This window comes from Centroberyx gerrardi, chromosome 17, assembly GCF_048128805.1.
Source record: "Centroberyx gerrardi isolate f3 chromosome 17, fCenGer3.hap1.cur.20231027, whole genome shotgun sequence".
Taxonomy (NCBI): Eukaryota; Metazoa; Chordata; class Actinopteri; order Beryciformes; family Berycidae; genus Centroberyx; species Centroberyx gerrardi.
In genome coordinates this window covers 4,293,988-4,312,857 of record NC_136013.1, presented here as the reverse complement: position 1 = coordinate 4,312,857, position 18,870 = coordinate 4,293,988, and the positions used below count along the sequence as shown (strand labels likewise).

Sequence of the window (18,870 nt, the reverse complement as noted above, 5' to 3'; positions counted from 1 at the left end):
AATTTCTGGTACCGACCGACCCAGTGATGCTAGCTGCTGCTGGCACCTACTCTGCCCACTCTCTGCACCCATGGGACACCTGACCATCCTGGAATGGGGATCCCACGCTTTGAGAAGAGTTTGACCTTGTTCTCAGTGAGGGTCTGAGGTTGGGTGTCGTTTTCATTTACCATTTCATAATGTGGGCGTTGTGAAGCCCTTTGAGACTAACTATGCTTAAGGGCTATTCAAAAAAACTTGACTTAGAAGATGATGGACAGCACACAGTTCAAAGAAAATACGGCAAACATATAAACAAGAACTGTAGGTTACACAAGTGCTTGTTTTACAAAACAACAACACTCCTACAGACTGGAACCTCCATATTTTAGTACTATTGAAAGAAATGCATATATACCGTTTTGGAAATGAAAAATTTCTCACAAGAACTAAGGCTGACTAACTGAACCACTTCTCCCCTCAAGTTTCCCCCCCCCGAGGAGCTAAAACAAATCAGCGAACAAACACAAGGCTTTTCTGAATATCGCTGGCTCAGTGTTTCTATTGAACGTGTTTTAAGAGCAGTTCCATCCGGCTCCTTTTTCACGTGGCAGGTCTCAGCGGTTAGCTAACGAGTACACTAACGCTGTAATTACAGAACGCACAGTGCTAATACCGCCCGGCCTACGGGGAGTCCCAGCTCTCCCAGCTAGCAGACAAACAGGGCTCCTCGGAGGCTGCGAGGCTCTGGACGTTCTTGGTGAAAAAACTAAACACAACTCCCACTCATTTCATTAGCCTGCTGCACAATTACTGCAGTATTTTCTCTGTATTCATCTGGCAGTGGTGCTCCACTTCTAAAGAAAATCTGAGATTAAAATAAAAGTATAATGCAGCCACTTATCCCTCTAAAATGCAAAGAAGGAGGATCCTAATAGAAGTTATAGACCTATACGATCCTAGAATTTGTTTTTATTATGATAAACCATTCAAAGAACGTTTTAAGCAATGCAACCTGCACTGGAAACATAACTGGGACCAAAACAGGAGCGGATGTACAACCAAATCTAAATGTAACCCCCAAGCAGCGAGCACTGCTGCATAAAATTAGAGGAAACACTGATATATTAGTGTTAATTTCAGTGATTATATTCCACGCCTTCAAAATGCCAACTGTCACACTGAACAGAAGGTGGAAAATGTCCTGAAATCAAGGACGAGCTGACGAGCATCTGTATTTGCCGTTATTAGACACACATCGATACAAGCGGATCTTTGCATTTCTGTGACATCCAACAACTGCTTGTTCTCGTGCAAACAGCGCTGTGGCAGCAGTGCCAAGCAGTCTGCAAATGGCAAATCTGTGCAGCGTGAGAGCAAGGCAAACATGATTTCTCATTCAGAGGCGACGAGAGTCCTGTTCAGAGACGCAGACTAGAAGGAAAAAAAGAGCACGACTAGACAGAGAGTAAATACTACAGCGGCAGTGGGATTTTCCCCATCATGCTGTTTGGTCGTCCGATACAGAAGTCGGGTTTTACTGTTGGTGCCATGGTCCTGTGTAGCTCACTGACACTGCCACAGTTAGGGGTTCAAATCCCTTTGTAGCTGGATGGGTACAGCACATTGTCAGGGGCAGCGACACACACACATACTAAAGAAAGATGCACTCAAGATACTTTTAAGGCACTTTCGATTAAAGTGTCCCCGGCTGTCCACCAAAATGCCATTTGCTGCAACTGTTGACAGCAAATGTGCAGCCTGCCGTCCTTAACATGGCCGCGCCAACATGCAACACTCTAGAGATAAGTTGACAGAAAATGGCAAGTTACTCAGCAACTGTGATGGAGGAGGACTGTGGACCCAACATGGCTGGCAGTGAATCAGCAAAGGCTGTATACCAAAAACATGCTCATAAAGACACAGCCATTCATATTCTGCCACAAGTCATTCATATATCATAAATGCTGGCCTTTTTTTCCAGTTTTTGTGCATTTTACACCTTACTCTGTCTTTGGGTTTTGAGTTAAAGCTGCATTAGGCAATATTTTTTTGTAAAAATAAATCTTATCAGCCTAAATCTCAAAGTGGGGCTGCGATAGAGGAGAGCGTCCCCACTAATGAGATGCCATAGATTCTCCCTATTTGCCCAAAATAAATCCTGGTGTCAGTATGTGACACTTGTGAAGAACTGAAACTTAAGAGCAAAATCCAAACGGTTTCCTACACAGCAGTGAGCAGCGCCCGGTCCAGAGAAAGCCGGACTCACCAACATTAGATCTTTCCCTCTCTCGTCCCGCTGGTATAAAGCGATATAAAGCGGCTGGGTTGGTAAACATGAGCGTGCTGTGTGCAGTTTACTGATGTCACCTTACAAGATTTCTGGGGTTTTGAAGTTCACATTTTTTTCAAACGGTTACCTCTCGTTTCCATTTTCATTTCCATCGCGCAACTCTCCCATCCTGCATTTGCTACTGAAACTTCCTAAACTCCATCTACAGCTCTGACGTTTAAGGGATGGGAAAGATCTCTCTCTCCCTCAACCAAATACAAACAGCACTTGGGACCTTGGCAGCCCGGCCTCTCTGCAGGGCCGACAGTCTCACAGGCGCTCACGAGAAGACTGCCTTGAAAAACCGCCACAGCTTCCACAGAGGGTCTCAGGAGAGCTGTGGGCTGGTCTGTAGACTACACAGGCTACTTGGACAGAAGCTGAGGACTGAGGCCTGGGTCACCTAGGTGAGGGCGTCTGGTGCTGAAAGACCCCAAGTTCATCACTGATGATGTGCAACACAAAGACAGAAAAAAATCACCATCTACAGTTTTAGGACCTCCGACTGATGCCTGGTTTCCTGCCACATTGGATAATAGAGGAGACGGCAACAGTCAGCAACATTTATCAGCATTTGGTCGGTGGACGGTGTTATACACCCAGATTCATGCACAGAAGAAAATGTATTCATAAACCAATGTCAGTGATATATAGTATGGCCTTTAGCTTAATATCCCTCGATGATGAGCACGGGATTCAGTCGGTTCATTACTCACATTACTCACAGGGTTAAACATTAATTGCTTTATGAGTTAGGGTTGGTGCTGGGAAACGAACAAGCGGCAGAGTGGGAGTGGCTTAAACCGGTTGTAAACGGCACAGACGAGGCATTTATTCAGCAGCACGTCCCTCTGCAAAGAAAACCGCCTCATATCCCCGACCCCATCCCGCTAAAAAACAAACCGATCTCGGCTACAGCTCCATCTCCATCTCCATCCATCTCACTCAAAGACAGACTCGTCTCGTGTCTTTGGGGCTCTTTAGGCCAGCAAGAATAAAGCTGGCTTTTGCAGCCATAATCTGATCAAAGCGTGAATATGGGATATGGTTCAGGCTTATGGCAACACTGATCAAAATTACAAACAGCAGTTATGGCTACGACTTACAGTATATTAACTGGCTGAAGGCAGATTTTCAAATAAATACCATAATTAACAGTGTACTGTTTTGGGCACAGATGTCAGAGTGTCCTGAACTCAGCAGGCTTAGTTCAGAGGGTAAAGCATGGCACTAACGCTGATTTCACCGCATCCACCAATGCAAAAAATGCAAGCACTCATGGTACTGTAAGGCACTTTGGATAACATATGCAATTTGAAGGGGCACTTTTATGTTATGTTTGGTTTGTTATGCGAAATAAACTGGTGGATGCCTTACAGTACAGTGAGTGTGTACATTTGTAGCATGGGTGTCCCACTGGGAGTTGAACCCTTAATCCTGGTAATGTTATTACCATGGTCCACCCATTGAGTTACATGGGGAAGAGAAGCCCTTCCTCTGGCTGTGTTAGCACCACGCTGTACTCCCTTTGAGCTACACAGGACCACAACTCCCGGGGAAATCCTCCCAGACGAGAAGGAAGACTCGATCTCAAAACACCCCGGTCTGTTTTTTTTCCCTCTCGTCATATTGATGCTGTGGTCCGCGCCGCTCCTTTGGCCCTCATGTGCGAGCTTGCGACTCCATCTTGGCACTCCTTGGCAGTGTACAACGCTGCCACAGAAAGCTGCTTTTACTCGCATTCAACCAGCTTTGTATGGTGGCATTGTCTGTATGCTAAACACGGCCTCAGACCACAGGCTCATCCCCGAAAAACTATCGGCCCTTTGACCGCGAAACAAAACAACACCGCTCTGATTTCAGGCAAATCTGGGATCACAAGAGTGACAATTAGCCTAATGGGGTGGGGTAAGTAGAACCTCTAGAGCTGCACTGATAATGTGGTATGGTGGCCTGGGAGTGCTGAGGTCTAAGCCTATAAACATTATAGAGTTAATGCCCTGCTGTTATTAGTGAGGTTCAGGGTGAAGGGTAGGGTCAGACAGCCACTCCTCCACTAGACAGCAACTTCCCTGACAGCACTGACAGAAGACTGGGTGCCGTTTTTCCCACGTTTCAATACGATAGGCTTTCAGAATAGGACAAAACTATGAAATGATGCTCTGTTACCTTCCAAAGCGGCTGGCAGAGTAGACAAACTTACCAGCCACAGACGACATTTACCAGCGTGTGGCTCGTGATGATTTCCCACAGTGACTGAGGCGGTTTCAATTGATTCTGGAGTGCCTTGGGTTCCCAGTTTTTTTTTTTTTTTTACCACAACTAAGACAACCCATTTCATCCAAGCAGCACTCAACCCTGCCATTCTGAAACATTAGACACTGTGTAACATTCCAGCCTCCATCCTACCTTTTCAGATAAGGTCAGTAATTGGCTGTGCTAATGTGCTTCAAAGGGACTGTAAATAGTTCCAACTTCCCCCTCCTTGACCGCAGCCGATGTTCTGATGCTGCGTAACACTGCAGGCCTCCCCGCTCTGCTTTATGACCTGGCTGGCAGGCCGGCTGGCACTGAGCTGAGACAGCATGAGACAGAGTGTTGAATAAATAAAGGACAAAATGCCCCGGATCTCCTAAAAAACAGTTAGCCGAGGCCGGGCTATAGGGTACAGCCTGATGGACTTTTAGCTGCACAGACCTGCTAGCTCATCACAATCTTGGAACAAGATCAGCTTGCTCAACAAACAGAAAAAAGAAGGAAAAGTAGAGATATTAGATTTCTGCTTTGGGCTAAAAGATGGCTCATTAATCAAAGATAAGTTGTAAGGGCAGACCCAGTCTGAGTTATGAGAAAAATATATTTCTCTGATGAAATACCTCTGTGTTTACGTGTATAGGAGGGATGTGCAGAAGGGCGCACTCTTGTGTAAACTCGCCAACAGAGTAATCATCATTGATTTTATCTAAATAAAGCTGCCGTGAGTGTTGTAGGACAATTTCTACACAAGAACCTCACGGACACAAACCCCAGTAATGTGAACTGACAAATTAATGGGAACAGAGAACAAAATATGCAGCGATGATTGCCTGATTATTCTCATCAATAGACGCTAGACACCTTTTAATTGCTTCCTGCATTTGCCAGGTATCTAGTGTCACCATCCCTTGTGGTATGTAACTAAGGTGAGCGCCTACACAGAAACCTGGCTTGGATGTGGGAGGAAAGGGGGTGAGTGTTATTGGTTTTATCAAGTGGCCACCTCCCTCCCTCCCACCTCTCAGATGTTTCAATGAATTAGACTACAACACTCTTAGACGGCTCAACTGTAATCTGCACAGGGCGCTTTACAGTAGGTGTTAGTGCATTACAGTTATCTGAATACTCCAGGGGTCCCGGTCCTTTGGGTCAGAACCAGCAACGTTTGCCATATTTCAGAGTCCTGCCAAGCCAGACGACAAGCAACAGTCTTACATACAGGCTTGACAGAACAACAAAAGTCCCTCTTGGAGTGAACCCTCATCCACGCTCCCTGCTGAGGCAACTAGCACCTCTGGTTCCTCTTCAGCAGAGAGGACACTGACAATTCACAAAATCCAACCATGTACCCAATTTGGCGTAGAAAGCAACGGCTAAACCCTGATCAGGCTATCTGAGAGCGCTGGAAGTGAAAGAAAGACCCATCCATGGAGGGGTTTGAGTGAGCCAACAGCTGGCTGAAATGCAGCCCAGCCCAACCAGTGGCATCTTCCAACTGAGAACAAGTTATGATCAACAATGATGTCATGTGTACAAGACTGGAACGATGCCACTTTGGGTGATTGAACGACTGAACACAAACACAATCACGAGCACAAAAAGCAACTAGAAAACCTCATTTCCTGGAGAAATGTGTGGGCCAGCTGCACGGTACTGGATAAGACACAGTAGTAGCACTAATACTAATAGCAGCCTGTGTGTATGTGTGTGTATGTGTGTGTATGTGTGTGTATGTGTGTGTATGTGAGCAGCTTGCCCGCCCCAGAGTTCATGTCAGCTGGTGACATCACCTGTTCTGACACATTCCATCATTGGTGTGTGTTGGGTTTGTTGGAAAATAGTTGGTTAAGTATTTTAAAAAAGTAAAAGTCTGATCAAAACGTTCACAGTTCACAACACATGCTACAAGATGAAAGTGAATGGTGAAGGTGAAAGAAGTGAATGGAGTTTCTAGCATTAAGTATGTGGGAGGAGATAGCGCCTACAGTTAGCCCACTAATAAGAAATGGTAATTTCATATATGAGCTAGCCCATATCAGTGGGCCTGCTTGCAGCTAGCCCACTAATGAAGCCCAATCTTGGCAAACTGCAAGCCACCTACCACCACATATCATCCACAGCCACATACATACAGTCTAGCCCATATCATTAAATACATGTCTGTGTTTGGATCGAGGAAGACTGAAACAACTGCGTTAATTTCACAGTTGTGGCCCTGGTGTAGCGTTAGTAGTTAGTAGTAGTAACGTTAGTAGTAGTAGTAGTAGTAGTCGGACCGCTTTCTCTGCCTCAGGTTGTGTGCACTGCTCTGCATCTCTGAACCAACAATCTGGACTCTGAATGAGCAATGATTTGGCACAGAAGAACCAGACGGGCATTAGGTAGATACGGAACCAATCTCATTGATAAAAAGCAGGTTTATTCTGTCGGTGTGTTCACTGTACCTGAATCGCCCTCCGCAGTGCTGGCATTGGTCCCCAACCCAGCCTGGGAAGCACACACAGTTGCCAGTAGCGGTGTTGCATTGCCCGTTCATGCAAGGTTTGTCGCATTCTTTCGCCTCGGTGAAGCCCGGCAGCCCGGAGAGCAGCCCGATAACCGAGAGAAGGAGCGCCGTTTTCAGCATCGAGCCGCGGGGGCTCGTCTCCGTGAGACCGCGGCTCAGGCTCAGGCTCAGGCTCAGGCTCAGGCTCAGGCTCAGGCTCCGGCTCCGGCCAAAGCCCGAGCAGGCCCGCCGTGTCGCCCCGTCCATTCTCTCACAAAAGATGGCTGCTTGAGGCAGTCGCTCCGCGGCTTTGGGGATAGCAGCCCAACGCGCTGGCCGGGTGTGGAGCTCCGCTGTTTGTGGGAAGGTAAGCTGTGACTCTGGAAACACCGTACGCTCTCTTTGTTGTGACAGGTCTTAGTCGGTTACTTGGTTTACATCTTCCCGGTGGTTAGCTATGGTTCCCACCGCCGCACCGAGCCGCATATTGACATCCGGAAGTGACGTGAAGGCAACGGAAATGCGCAACGACGAGGCGCGGAGGGCTTAAAAATACTATGGACTTTAAACATGTCTGAAAGGGTTAATTTTGATTGTAAATACATTTTACTTATATTTCACGAACAGCTAAATAATAATATTCTATTTTTTATTGAATCTTCATATTATATATGGGAAGTATCACATACATGCAACTGGAGCAAATGAAAAAAAAATCTTTATAAAATAGAATTTGAATATTACGTCAAAATGCTACATAAAATAAGAAACAGTAAAGAAAAGGCCTTACGTTTTCTTTTTTTTTAATGTTTTTTTTAATAGGTCTACATATACTCCAGTGTATAGTTATTTTTTTAAATACATTGTATTAATTGTAGGCCTATGTTTGTACGATAATTGAAAATTAAAGCATCTTCAAAAAGGCTTGAAATTTATTAAATTTACTTGTAATTTCCTAATGCTAACGAAAAATTACTATTATATTCCCATAGGAACGTAAACTGTCTGTGGTTCTCAGTTTATAGTGACCTATTTGTACTTTATGGTATTTTTATTTCCTGTAGTATCATTATAGTATTCCTATCATATTCCTAGAGGCACTTGTGGTGTGCCTGTGGTGCTCAATAGTGAGTTATTAGTGAGCTATGACATTTGAATGGCTTCCCTCTAAGGTTTATTATAGGACTGCCATATATCCTTTTCATTAGGTTTGTCATTGAAAATGTAGTGTTTCATTTGTTACTTGAGTCAACGTCATGGAAATCATCTGTGATATTAAACGATAACCAAAACAATAAACAATATCCATTTTGTTGCATCTGTGTGTATCAATATGCAAGGTATCCAATTAGTATTAGTTGGTATCATTTATTGAGTGCGTGCAGGACACTTTACCCACCAGTTTAGGCGGACATAAAACTTTATGTAGTAAAGATAGTTAGTAACATCAAAGTGGTGTAACCTATATGAAGATATGATCTTTAAAGTAAAAAAAAAAAATGCATTTCTGAAAGTCTGAATTATTTTTGTTATGGGTGGTTTTTGCCTTAAAATGATCACTGACTGGAGATTATAGTTCTCCCACTTTCATTTAGCACTACATCACTGGTTGTGTGTGATTGAGGTCTTGCAGAGTCAACAGTATGGGACTTCCAGACTGTGTGAGATGTACAAATGATGCAGTCTAATGGCATTAGTTAAAATCACCCTACTGCCCCACACCAACCCACAGACTGCACACCAAGGACACCAAACTGTACAAATGTTATAGAACAGTTTATTAAATTTAGACTTGTAAGAAGTCATCATATTCCAACGCGCTCCATCGCATGAAGCGCATTCATAATATCACCAACCCAAAACGGATTGATCACGGCATTAAACATAAATAAAACAAATAAACATATTTACAATTCGACATGGACAGAGAATGGGTTTGTGCACGAGAACACACGCAACTACAGGTCAAGGGAGAGGAGAGGCATCAGAGACTGGAATCTGAACTTTCAGCTGAACTCTCCCCAGGAACAGACTTCCAGGCAAGAGGGTGGAAAAAGGACAAACACAATTCAACGATGAACAAACTAGAATCACTGTTCTTGGTCGGAGTGAAACAGAAGAAGAAGAAGAAATGTTAAATCCAGGTAATACACTATTATCCATAATGCTGTGTTCAGTCTTAGTGACTAAAAGATGTCAAGATATCTACTAGGTGATTTCAGGTGTGTTTGAGAGTCGCCTTCTTTCCCGCTCCAAATCATTCATAGGAAAGTCTTCATATCACAATTCACTCAAGAATCGCCTTCCATAAAATATATGGAAAAAAACAAAACTGAAGAGTTCAATTCCAAAATGTGATCTATCCATTTTGGGGGGAAAATAATTACATTGAAATTCATTATTCAATTTCTTTGAAATATGAAGGATCCAGCCTGCTGAAGTATTGCTTTGTCAACCAAGGACTTACCAAAATTGTTCAACCATCAATCATTTTGTAAGAGGTGTCACCTTTTTCCAAATGGTGGATATCTCATTTTGGAACAAAACTCTTCAATTTCCACCTTTATGATGGTGGGAGTACAGTCTGTTTTAAACTCAGAAGAGAGGTTGATAATTTCACAACATGAATGACTCATCTACAGCGGGCTGAGTGGATGGATGAACAAACATCAGGTTGACTTCCTGCATCAGACACAGTCAAGACCTTACAGTAATCAAAAAACCCTGCAGATTAATCCAAAACTGCTCTTATCGAAAAAGATCCTTAGAAAAGTACAATCATTGTAAGCACATTACAATTAGCAGTGTTTGTGAGAGTGTGTGTAGTTACAGTCAGGTCATGTGACTCTCCCAGAACTCCGTCTATACATCCAGGGGATAAAACCACATGACCAACATGTATACCAGTCAGGTCCAGGTCCCTCTGCAGCCACATGCAGAGGGACAAAACAAGATCACCTTCTCAACTAAATGCAATGTTGTTTTGCATCATGTGAGAGGTGCAGACCTGGGTTAAATAGCATTTGCAAATAATTCTTTGTGTTTGTTGTGCTTCACTTGGGAGCACCAGCTGGGTGGGGTTTCACTGCAAGTCAGAAAGTGTCAGGTAAGCAGTCAGTTACAGAAAAGTTCACTTAACTGACTTTCAAATGGCACTCTTATTGTCCTATAGGACAAAGCCCCAGCCATCTGGTACCGCAGGCACGTTAAAGCAAACGCCAAGAATCATTTGCAACAATTACGGTCTCTGGTGTGAACATTCAGCTATCCATAAATCGCAGCTATCGTCTCCTTGTTCCTTCTCCCACAGTATATCACACTATCATACAGCAGCCTTATGACAAAGCCATTTACAAAGCAATGGCGCCTTACATTATGTACAGGATTGATCGAACTTTGAATCAACAAATAAAAAGATATAAAGAAAGTTTTTCCCTTCAATTATGTACAGAAAGCGAAGAGGAGGTGTTGGAAAATTATTAAGCACCTCAGTCAGAGTCGCTGTGTAAATTTACACAGAAAAACTGCGTCCAAGTACTGGCTTTTAGTTAACAAACTCACACTCACCCCTTCAGTTTCCTATCAGGTACATGCAAAAAAGACATGAGCCGGCGGCTCGGCATTCATTCAGAGGGAGACCTGGATCCCCGTTCTAAAGGCAAATCATATCTGATCAACTGTATTCATAAACTCTGCTCTACGCAATACATCACCCTCTCTTTCTTATTTAAAAAAACACATAGGAAAAAAGACGGTCTTTTTGGTCTCCCAAATCAGGCATATTGGGCGTTAGAACACCAGTTAGTGCCGGTACCAGTGATCAATACTAGTCACTAGTAGATAGGATGGTTAAGCGTCAAAGGCCCCTTTGGAGTGTCCTCTTGGTTTTGATACCTGAGGTGTAGCATGAGTGAGCAAACACTGGCTGAATGACAGGAGCAAGCGGTGTGCTGTGATCAGACCTGGATCAAACAGTATGTGAAACAGTTCCTAGCATTTCTTTTAATGTACTTGGAGTACCAGATGGGTGGGTTTATCATATTGGAGTAAGGAGAATGCCAAAAAGTTTGGACAATCACAGGCAAGCATTTCAAAGTCATATTAGTATACTCTTCTGTGAATGACAGCTTATTCTACACAGTGAACTGACCTGATGCAGTAAACACCACCCATCTGGTACTCTGAACCATTTAAAACAAACGCTAAGAATGATTTGCAAGTAACATTTGAGTCAAGTCTAGTTGTGAGCATTAGAGAACGGACTTTAAACTGGGATACTTGGGCAGCAAACTGGTGTGTCAAGATGTAAGAGCATGTGTGTTTGCCAGGTAGAATAAATGTACAGGACTTTGTGCTGCTGCAGCAGTGCCACCAAGACAAATCCCTGCACATTTATTGTACTTGGCGTTTAAAGTGATTCTGATTGAGGCAGTATGTGATGGCAGGGGGCTGAGCTGTTTCTCTCAGGCAGTAGACCAGCGCGGGGATGACAGGGCAGCAGGGGGGGATTGTGGGACGGGGGTCTATATTGCGTCATCGGGTCTTCAGGTGGCGGACGTCTGGCGCGAGGGCCGGCCCATGGACGAGGCGCTGTAGGTGCGGGAGCGCTGCCGCAGGGCCAGGCGGCACGGCAGCTCCAGCTCCTGGAACAGCGGCGTCTCCGTGATCTCTGCCGCCTCGGGACGCTCGCTGGGGCACCGGGACAGCATGCTGCGCACCATGCCCAGCTGCACACACACACACGAGGAGAGAGGGAAAACACACTATGATGTTTTTTTTCCTTTCAGCACAGTGTTATGCAATAGTAATACCACTGTTAACATTATCATCCATTAGTTCAACTGACTTGCTTTACTTAGAGCTCAAATAACATAACATAACACAATCAGTACTAATTGTAAACATAAATGATGAATTACGCACAGACACACACAACTCATAAACTGTGACACACATACAAACTCATGCAGCCACATACACATATGTATGTGCACACACACGTACACACGCACTCAAGCTTGTAAAACACCCACAGATAAACGTCCATCTTAAAATAGAATAACACGCATGCAGGCGCGCACACACACACACACACACACTTGCTACTAGTAAAGTGGGATACTGGGATAACAGGGCGAGGGTATTTACAGTGTTGGAGAATCACAGATTATGTTATGGGATTATGTTAATCTTATTACAAAGTGAGCTGGTAAACAGTAATGAAACAGACTAGACACAAACTGCGGGGCATTACTTGTGTTACTCAGAAATATATTTAAAGTGGGTGAAGAAAAGCAATTTTTACTGATTATGAATTAATTTATTTGATCGATTGAGATTATGGACAGAAATATTATGCATCTTGAAATAACTGATAATAGTTACAGACGATGACACTATTCAAATTACAGTGTGTAAACTGGAATAAATTTTATTCCATGGATTTTGGCTACAAAATAATCCAAATGTAACTCAAAGTAATCAGATTAGCTCACCGATTCTGAGTCATCCAGTGGATTATGTTACTCACTACCACTGTAAACAGGTAAAATATTAATCTGGGGCAGAGTGTGTGTTGACAGTACGCTTTCCCAGATCTGGATGTGTGTGTCCCACTTTGTTCATCTCCTATCGCTTGCTCTCAGTGTAAACAACTAGTTTCATTTTGGGGTTGGGAGACAGTTTCTCTTTCCGTCCACTAGATGGCAGCAGAGGGCCACTCACCTCCTGTGCGTTGTTTTTGGAGAAAACCTCGGGGAACTGGAGCGCTCTCACCTCCGTCAGCGTCTGGAAGAGAGGATGTAAACACCTTTCAGTGGAACAACGATAATAATTAATCAGGCCCTTTGTTACGGAGACAAAGACTTCCTGGCTAATCTTCCTGGCATGAGAAAACAATGGCTGTGTGTGTGTGTGTGCTCATCAATTAGTGCACTGATTGATAAAAACTGCTATTTAAAATGACAATGATTCTGTGTTAGAGTTTCCCAAGCAGAGTTTAGACTTTGCACAAAAAAAGACGATTAAATGGATAAATGAATAGACAGAGACAAAATCCCTCTCCTGGCTCCAGCTTATATAAAATGCATCAGATTCTTACCAGAGCCAAAAGATGAGATCATATCACAACCATTTTTTTTAGCATCCTTACATTAGTTAGTTGCTCGAAGTTAAATACTGGCTGTTCCAAGTCTAGATTATAAACAAGAGGTGAACGGTTCTTTCCCATCAGGACTCCTAGAATGAGTCTCATCTTTTAAATTACTTCTCTGTACTCACTCTTACAGACTTGCTTTTATGTAGATCTTTTATTAATTGTCCTTGACCTTCCTTTTTATGTTTCTGCTTTTATGTTGCTTCCTTTGTTTACATCGCCTTTTGCCTTACTGATGATTGGATCTTTTTTATTTTCATTTTCTACTTTGTGTAAAGCGCTTCCATGCTTTGAAAAGTGCTATACAAAAAGATGATTATGTTATTATAAACAGCAAGATAAAAACAGACAGAAACACCGTAAAATGACTACAATGATCATATGTATTCAAAGCCGAGTTGCAGGGTAATTTATTGCTGAATATAAACACCTTTGGGAATTAAATGAATAAGAGAGAAATGGAGGTGAAACTAAGACATGAAGCCACATTAGGTTGTGTGTGTGTGTGTGTGTGTGTGTGTGTGTGTGTGTGTGTTCAGTCACTCACCCTCACTCTCTCCATCTGGGTCCTGAAGGGACAGAGCAGCTCGAACAGGATCAGACCCAGAGAGTAGATGTCCACTTTGTGAGAGTAGGAGTTTCCAGAGAGCTGCCGGGACAAAACGGAATCACAGATATTAAATCCCTCTTATAATGGTAGGAAACACACTTTACCAGCCATATATGATTTTTAGAATACAATCACACCTCTCAGTGATGGCTAGTAGACTAGATAAAATTAAAATTAGGCTGGTGTCTCGTGTTTATTTCCCACCCTGCCTGTTATTGGCTTCAGCTGATGTTCTGAGATTCACACAGAATATAGCACATAATTCATATTTTGACATTTAACTAGTACAGTTATTTTGATTCATTTTAATGTATTTTAGACACTTGTACGACTTTATATTTTACACAATAGAACTATCCAGTATGGCCAGTATGGAAGATTAGCAGCCCTTGTGTGCCATTGATCCTTAAATAAACTAACATTCCTACACACATATAAATAGTCAGACTATGATTTTTTTCACATTATTTAAAGACAGGCTCCACCACAGGATTGGCTCTGAGAATTGTTTGGAGAACCAGCAACTGTCTTTCTCAGATTTCCAGTTTATGTTTTTACTTTTTTAGTTTGGAGGAAAAATAAAACGGCAAGGAACACAGTTACAGTTAGTATAGTTTCCTTATGTAAAATGTCTCCTGTAATGTTGATGGAGCCCAAATGAACGTTGGGTCGCAGTAACCATGTGTGCGTTCTCACCTGCTCTGGGCTCATGTAGAGCTTGGTGCCGACCTGGCCGGTGTGCCGGGTCAGGGCCGGCACGGGCGTCAGAGTGCTGGCCTCGTCCTCGTCCTCCTCCTGGTCCATAGCCGTCACCAGGCCAAAGTCTCCCACCTTCACCACGTCGTCCATGGTGAAGAAGATGTTGGAGGGCTGGAGGACAGATGACCACAGGTTAGGTAACATCTACCACAGATTAAACGCACGAGGGCACATAACATTACTAATGCATGACACTGTTGACATGATCAGAATAAAAAAAGTAGAGCCCGCAACACATTTTTACTTTGCTCTCCACTTTTAATAATGCCTCGATCCCGCAAAGGATCTTCATCAGGTGATACAAAATGTATGCTGGCAGGTGTTTTACTGCGTCATTGATCCCCCCCCCCCCCATGTCAACACATCATGATAATCATTCAGTAGCAGTCAGTCATGTCAAAACAGTACAAGAAATATATACACAATATTTGCAAAGAATATCTTAAATATCAAATGGCCCAAAAGTAGTCCAAAAATATACAGACATAAATTCAATCCTCCATAAGCAGTAAGGTCTGTGTGTGTATGTGTATGTGTGTGTGTGTGTGTGTGTGTGTGTGTTCACCTTGAGGTCTCTGTGCATGAGTCCCTTGCTGTGCAGGAAGTCGACGGCCTCTGCGATCTGGAGGAAGATGTCCAGACACTGGCTGTGCTCCCTCTGCTCCGGCAGGCAGCGCTGGCCCATCCAGTCCTTCAGGTTCTCCTTCCGACAGAGCTGCATCTGGATGTACAGGTACACCTGGAGACAGGGAGGGGTGGGTTTCAATCCAGAACGCTATATCTCTGTTATCACAACCCAAAACAGATGGAGTATCAAGTTTCACTACTTATACTCCACCTTTAGATTGGTTTTTGCTTATTGTAAAGGACTTTTTATTATATTATACATGTTGGCAATCCGTAGGCAAAGCTGTTAAAATATCTAAAAACTCAAGTATTTTTCATACTGATGTTTACTTTCATGTTTGCTCTGTAAAAGTAGGTGTCACTGTTTACCCCAAATGGTAGATGGATCATTGTGGATCCACACCAGCAGATAATGAAGTGAACCCTTTGAATAAACAGTTTGCTTGTGTATATCAAGTTTTAAAAAAGACATAGCAGTATTATGTTGGATCTCTGGCAAGGCCTTGGAACAAAAATGCCCCCCCCCCCGTGTGTTAAATCATAATATTGATAATAATGATATTAAAAATGGCTTTAAACTTACAAAGTGCTTCAGTCAATAAAGTAAGAAGTATATCCATTAAAAATAATCATCAATAAAACTGTCAGTACAAGCAAGCCGGTTATTATCACAAAATAAACCCCAACAAGGTGAATCAAGCCCCTGACGTCATTTATTACACAGCTACTTACCAAAGGCATTCATCATTTGACACAAAATATTGATTTAAAATTATTTTATCACAAATTAAAGTAACTGGCCAATCAGAATTGAGTATGAAACAAAGCTGTGTAATAACTAGTAATAATGTTGAAATTGAATGACTGACTGACCTTGGGAGAAAGCTGGGGCCGCTGGGCTGGAGGGGTGGTGGGCAGAGCCAGGGTGAGGGAGGTTGGCCGGGGGGGAGAGGAGGAGGGCGGGACGGATTCCTGCCCCCGGGTGTGCGAGGAGGAGGAAGTGGCCTTCTCCGTCAGCGTGCCGGGACTGACCGCACCGGAGACCGAGTCCGTGTCTGCGTCGGCGTCGCGGTCGCAGCCCGAGTCCTCGAACACAATGTCGAAGGAGGAGGAGGTGCAGTCGCTGGGGCCGCGGGGGGGGCACAGCTCGAAGGAGTGGGGGGTGTCGGAGGCCTCAGGGTCGGCCTGGCTGTCCCTCTCCGACATCAGGCTGTCGTGGCCCAGCAGCGGGTGGAAGGACAGGCTCCCGTCGCCGATGCTGAAGCTCACGGCCCGGCTGGCGCTGCCGGAGAGCAGGACCCGCTCGTCCACAGAAGCCTCCAGGCCGTCTCCTCCAGGTCCAGACACAGGAGACACCGAGCTGGACACCGGCACTTTGACCGACAGCACCTCCATGGGGTCTGGGAAGCTCAGCGGCCAGTCAGTGGTGCTGAAAGAGAGACAAGAGCGTTGTTGCTGCCAATCCAACCAGTACAACCGTAAAACACCCATTAAATAATTATACTATAATTAACTACAACTATACAAATATTACTAACAATTAATTCAAGACAAATGTTTAACTGTGCAACAAATATGAACAAAGTAGTACATTTCAAATATTCAGAAGTAAACAAAATAAAATAGCACACAGTGTGTTCAATTCAGGGTGCAACTACAGTTTGTTTTCTTTGTTCTGATTCATAGTGGAAAAATGTACTTTGTTGCATTTTTGTATTTGGTTCATTTAGGTTCACGCTGCCCAATTACAAGTGAACCAGTGCTTCTAAACAAAACTCACATGGACTCATAAGTAACTTGTTTATTGGATAGTTTTGGTGACCTGTCATCCTGCAAGGTTAGAGATTTTGGCAGTGAGGGGGAGTCACATAAATCTCATTGCAGTTCCTGTAATTTTAGCAAAGCATGATGGATTTTTCTCTTTGCCATAATTGACCTTCTCTTGTGTTCATACAAGTTAAAAAAAACATGAAGAAATAGCTGAATATGTGGATCAGTCCAGACTGTGGTCATCTGCCTCCTTATACCCATAAAATCTTGCATTCAGGGGTCGTTTACTGTAGTTGGTTCAGATTACGTTCTCACTCCTAACAAACCACACTGCAGTTTGATTGGAAGAGGACTGAGACTGACAGAACAGTTATTTGGTGCCACCCGAGTTTGAATGGCATTGTTCCCACCTGGTCATACAAACCGAACTAAAGGAGTAAATGCTCCAGAGTTCGTATAAACTTCTCCAAACGTGCCTGATGTGAACACTCCCCCAAAAAAACATTGGCATCCGTCTTCTTCAGGGTGAAGAGAGCTGTGATGAAAAGTTTGTAGTCAAATAAATGTCACAAACTGGAGTGTGCAGCTGTTTTTCCTGAGTGAGTGGATACATTTCTCTGCATGAGTGGCTCCACTGGACGGCGGACCCACTGACCCGGACAGCATTAGTGCCATGCTCTACCTACTGAGCTACACAGGATAACAAGTTTTAAAGCACCGGCTTACCTGGCGTCTTTGAGCCACCTCTGGTCCATCTCCTCCTGCCAGCCCTCGGGGGGGCTCTCCTGCCAGGCGTTGAAGTAGCGGATAATCCCCGGGTGCTCCAGCTTGGCCAGCGCCTTCACCTCCCGCATCACCTTCTCACGGGCGAGCTCCCTGAAGACGGAGCAAGAAGAAAGGGGGTTCAAGTCACGTTCAGTTCAATTAGTTATAAATTGACAGTAATCTTTCAGTGATTAAGTCTGTAATTTTTTTTGTTGTTGTATTTTTCTGGATTTTAGACTGGACACATGGCTCTTTTTTGTGTTCCTCATCACACCCCTGATTCATTATTGATTGATTATGAGTATTCAAGCTTTCTATGGAAAACGTTTTCAGTATTTCTGAAGAAGTTCCACTGCCCTAATTGACTGCAATGAGAGTGAAATGAAGCCAGCCTTGACAGACCAAGGGCTCAATACCAGTTTCCACACAAATACTGGGGATGAGAATCAATAATGATGATGAGAATGAACGACTAGTTAGTTATCCACTGGGCGATGTAGTGGTAAATAATGGGGCTGAACTGAAATGAGATGCAGAGTTGCCAGAGCTGAACACAACATTTTCATGGCTCATCAATATAAATGAAAATTAATAATGCGTAAGGGAAAATAATTAAGTCATCACAAGTCACCAGGGCTGCGCCAAGCCGTCAATTACGTCTCTTTACTTGGTTTTCTATTTTTAGATGAGTCAGTCAGCTGCTTACATAACTTAGATTCATCGTCAGACTACTTGTAAAATTGGTCAATAAAATTCCATTACACATTACAGAAAACAGCAACACAGGAAGAGTTCATAGCCTCCAGGAAGGAAGTATGTATGACCAGTGGGAGGCCGTACCTGTTGGGAAGACGAATTCTCTTGATGGCGTAGTTGCAGTCGTCCACTTTGTTGCGGGCTTCAAACACAACGCCGAACCCCCCGCGGCCCAGACACTGCACCGGCTCAAAGTCAGTCAGGTACCTGGGAGAGACACTTTTATAGTTATCAAATCATCAAAACAAGAACCACAGTCCGCTCTGCTGTCAGTGAGGAGAAGGGAGCTCACAGCTCAGTGTGTCACCACCTACAGCCATTAACATTTCTAAGACTAGGAACCCTTATAAGTCAGTGTGAAAAAATGGTCACGGAGG

The 18,870-nt window shown here is 43.7% G+C and overlaps 2 protein-coding genes across 2 annotated transcripts in view; both read right to left on the bottom strand.

The window, feature by feature from the left end:
• atrn (attractin) overlaps window positions 1-7,235 on the bottom strand; it is a 114,097-nt gene extending 106,862 nt beyond the window's left edge. Inside the window, exon 1 of the mRNA XM_071922496.2 lies at window positions 7,012-7,235. Coding sequence (XP_071778597.2) covers window positions 7,012-7,193 — 182 coding nt within the window. The 5' untranslated portion in view covers window positions 7,194-7,235. The remainder of the gene's footprint in view (window positions 1-7,011) is intronic.
• Window positions 7,236-8,812: 1,577 nt separating this feature from the next.
• The window catches only part of eif2ak3 (eukaryotic translation initiation factor 2-alpha kinase 3), a 39,626-nt gene continuing 29,568 nt past the window's right edge, over window positions 8,813-18,870 (bottom strand). The window contains exons 11-18 of the mRNA XM_071922498.2: window positions 18,578-18,700; window positions 17,699-17,848; window positions 16,076-16,631; window positions 15,141-15,314; window positions 14,513-14,686; window positions 13,754-13,855; window positions 12,777-12,839; window positions 8,813-11,779 (exon numbers count right to left, since the gene is read on the bottom strand). Of these exons, the coding sequence (XP_071778599.1) occupies window positions 11,597-11,779; window positions 12,777-12,839; window positions 13,754-13,855; window positions 14,513-14,686; window positions 15,141-15,314; window positions 16,076-16,631; window positions 17,699-17,848; window positions 18,578-18,700 (1,525 nt within the window). The 3' untranslated portion in view covers window positions 8,813-11,596. The remainder of the gene's footprint in view (window positions 11,780-12,776; window positions 12,840-13,753; window positions 13,856-14,512; window positions 14,687-15,140; window positions 15,315-16,075; window positions 16,632-17,698; window positions 17,849-18,577; window positions 18,701-18,870) is intronic.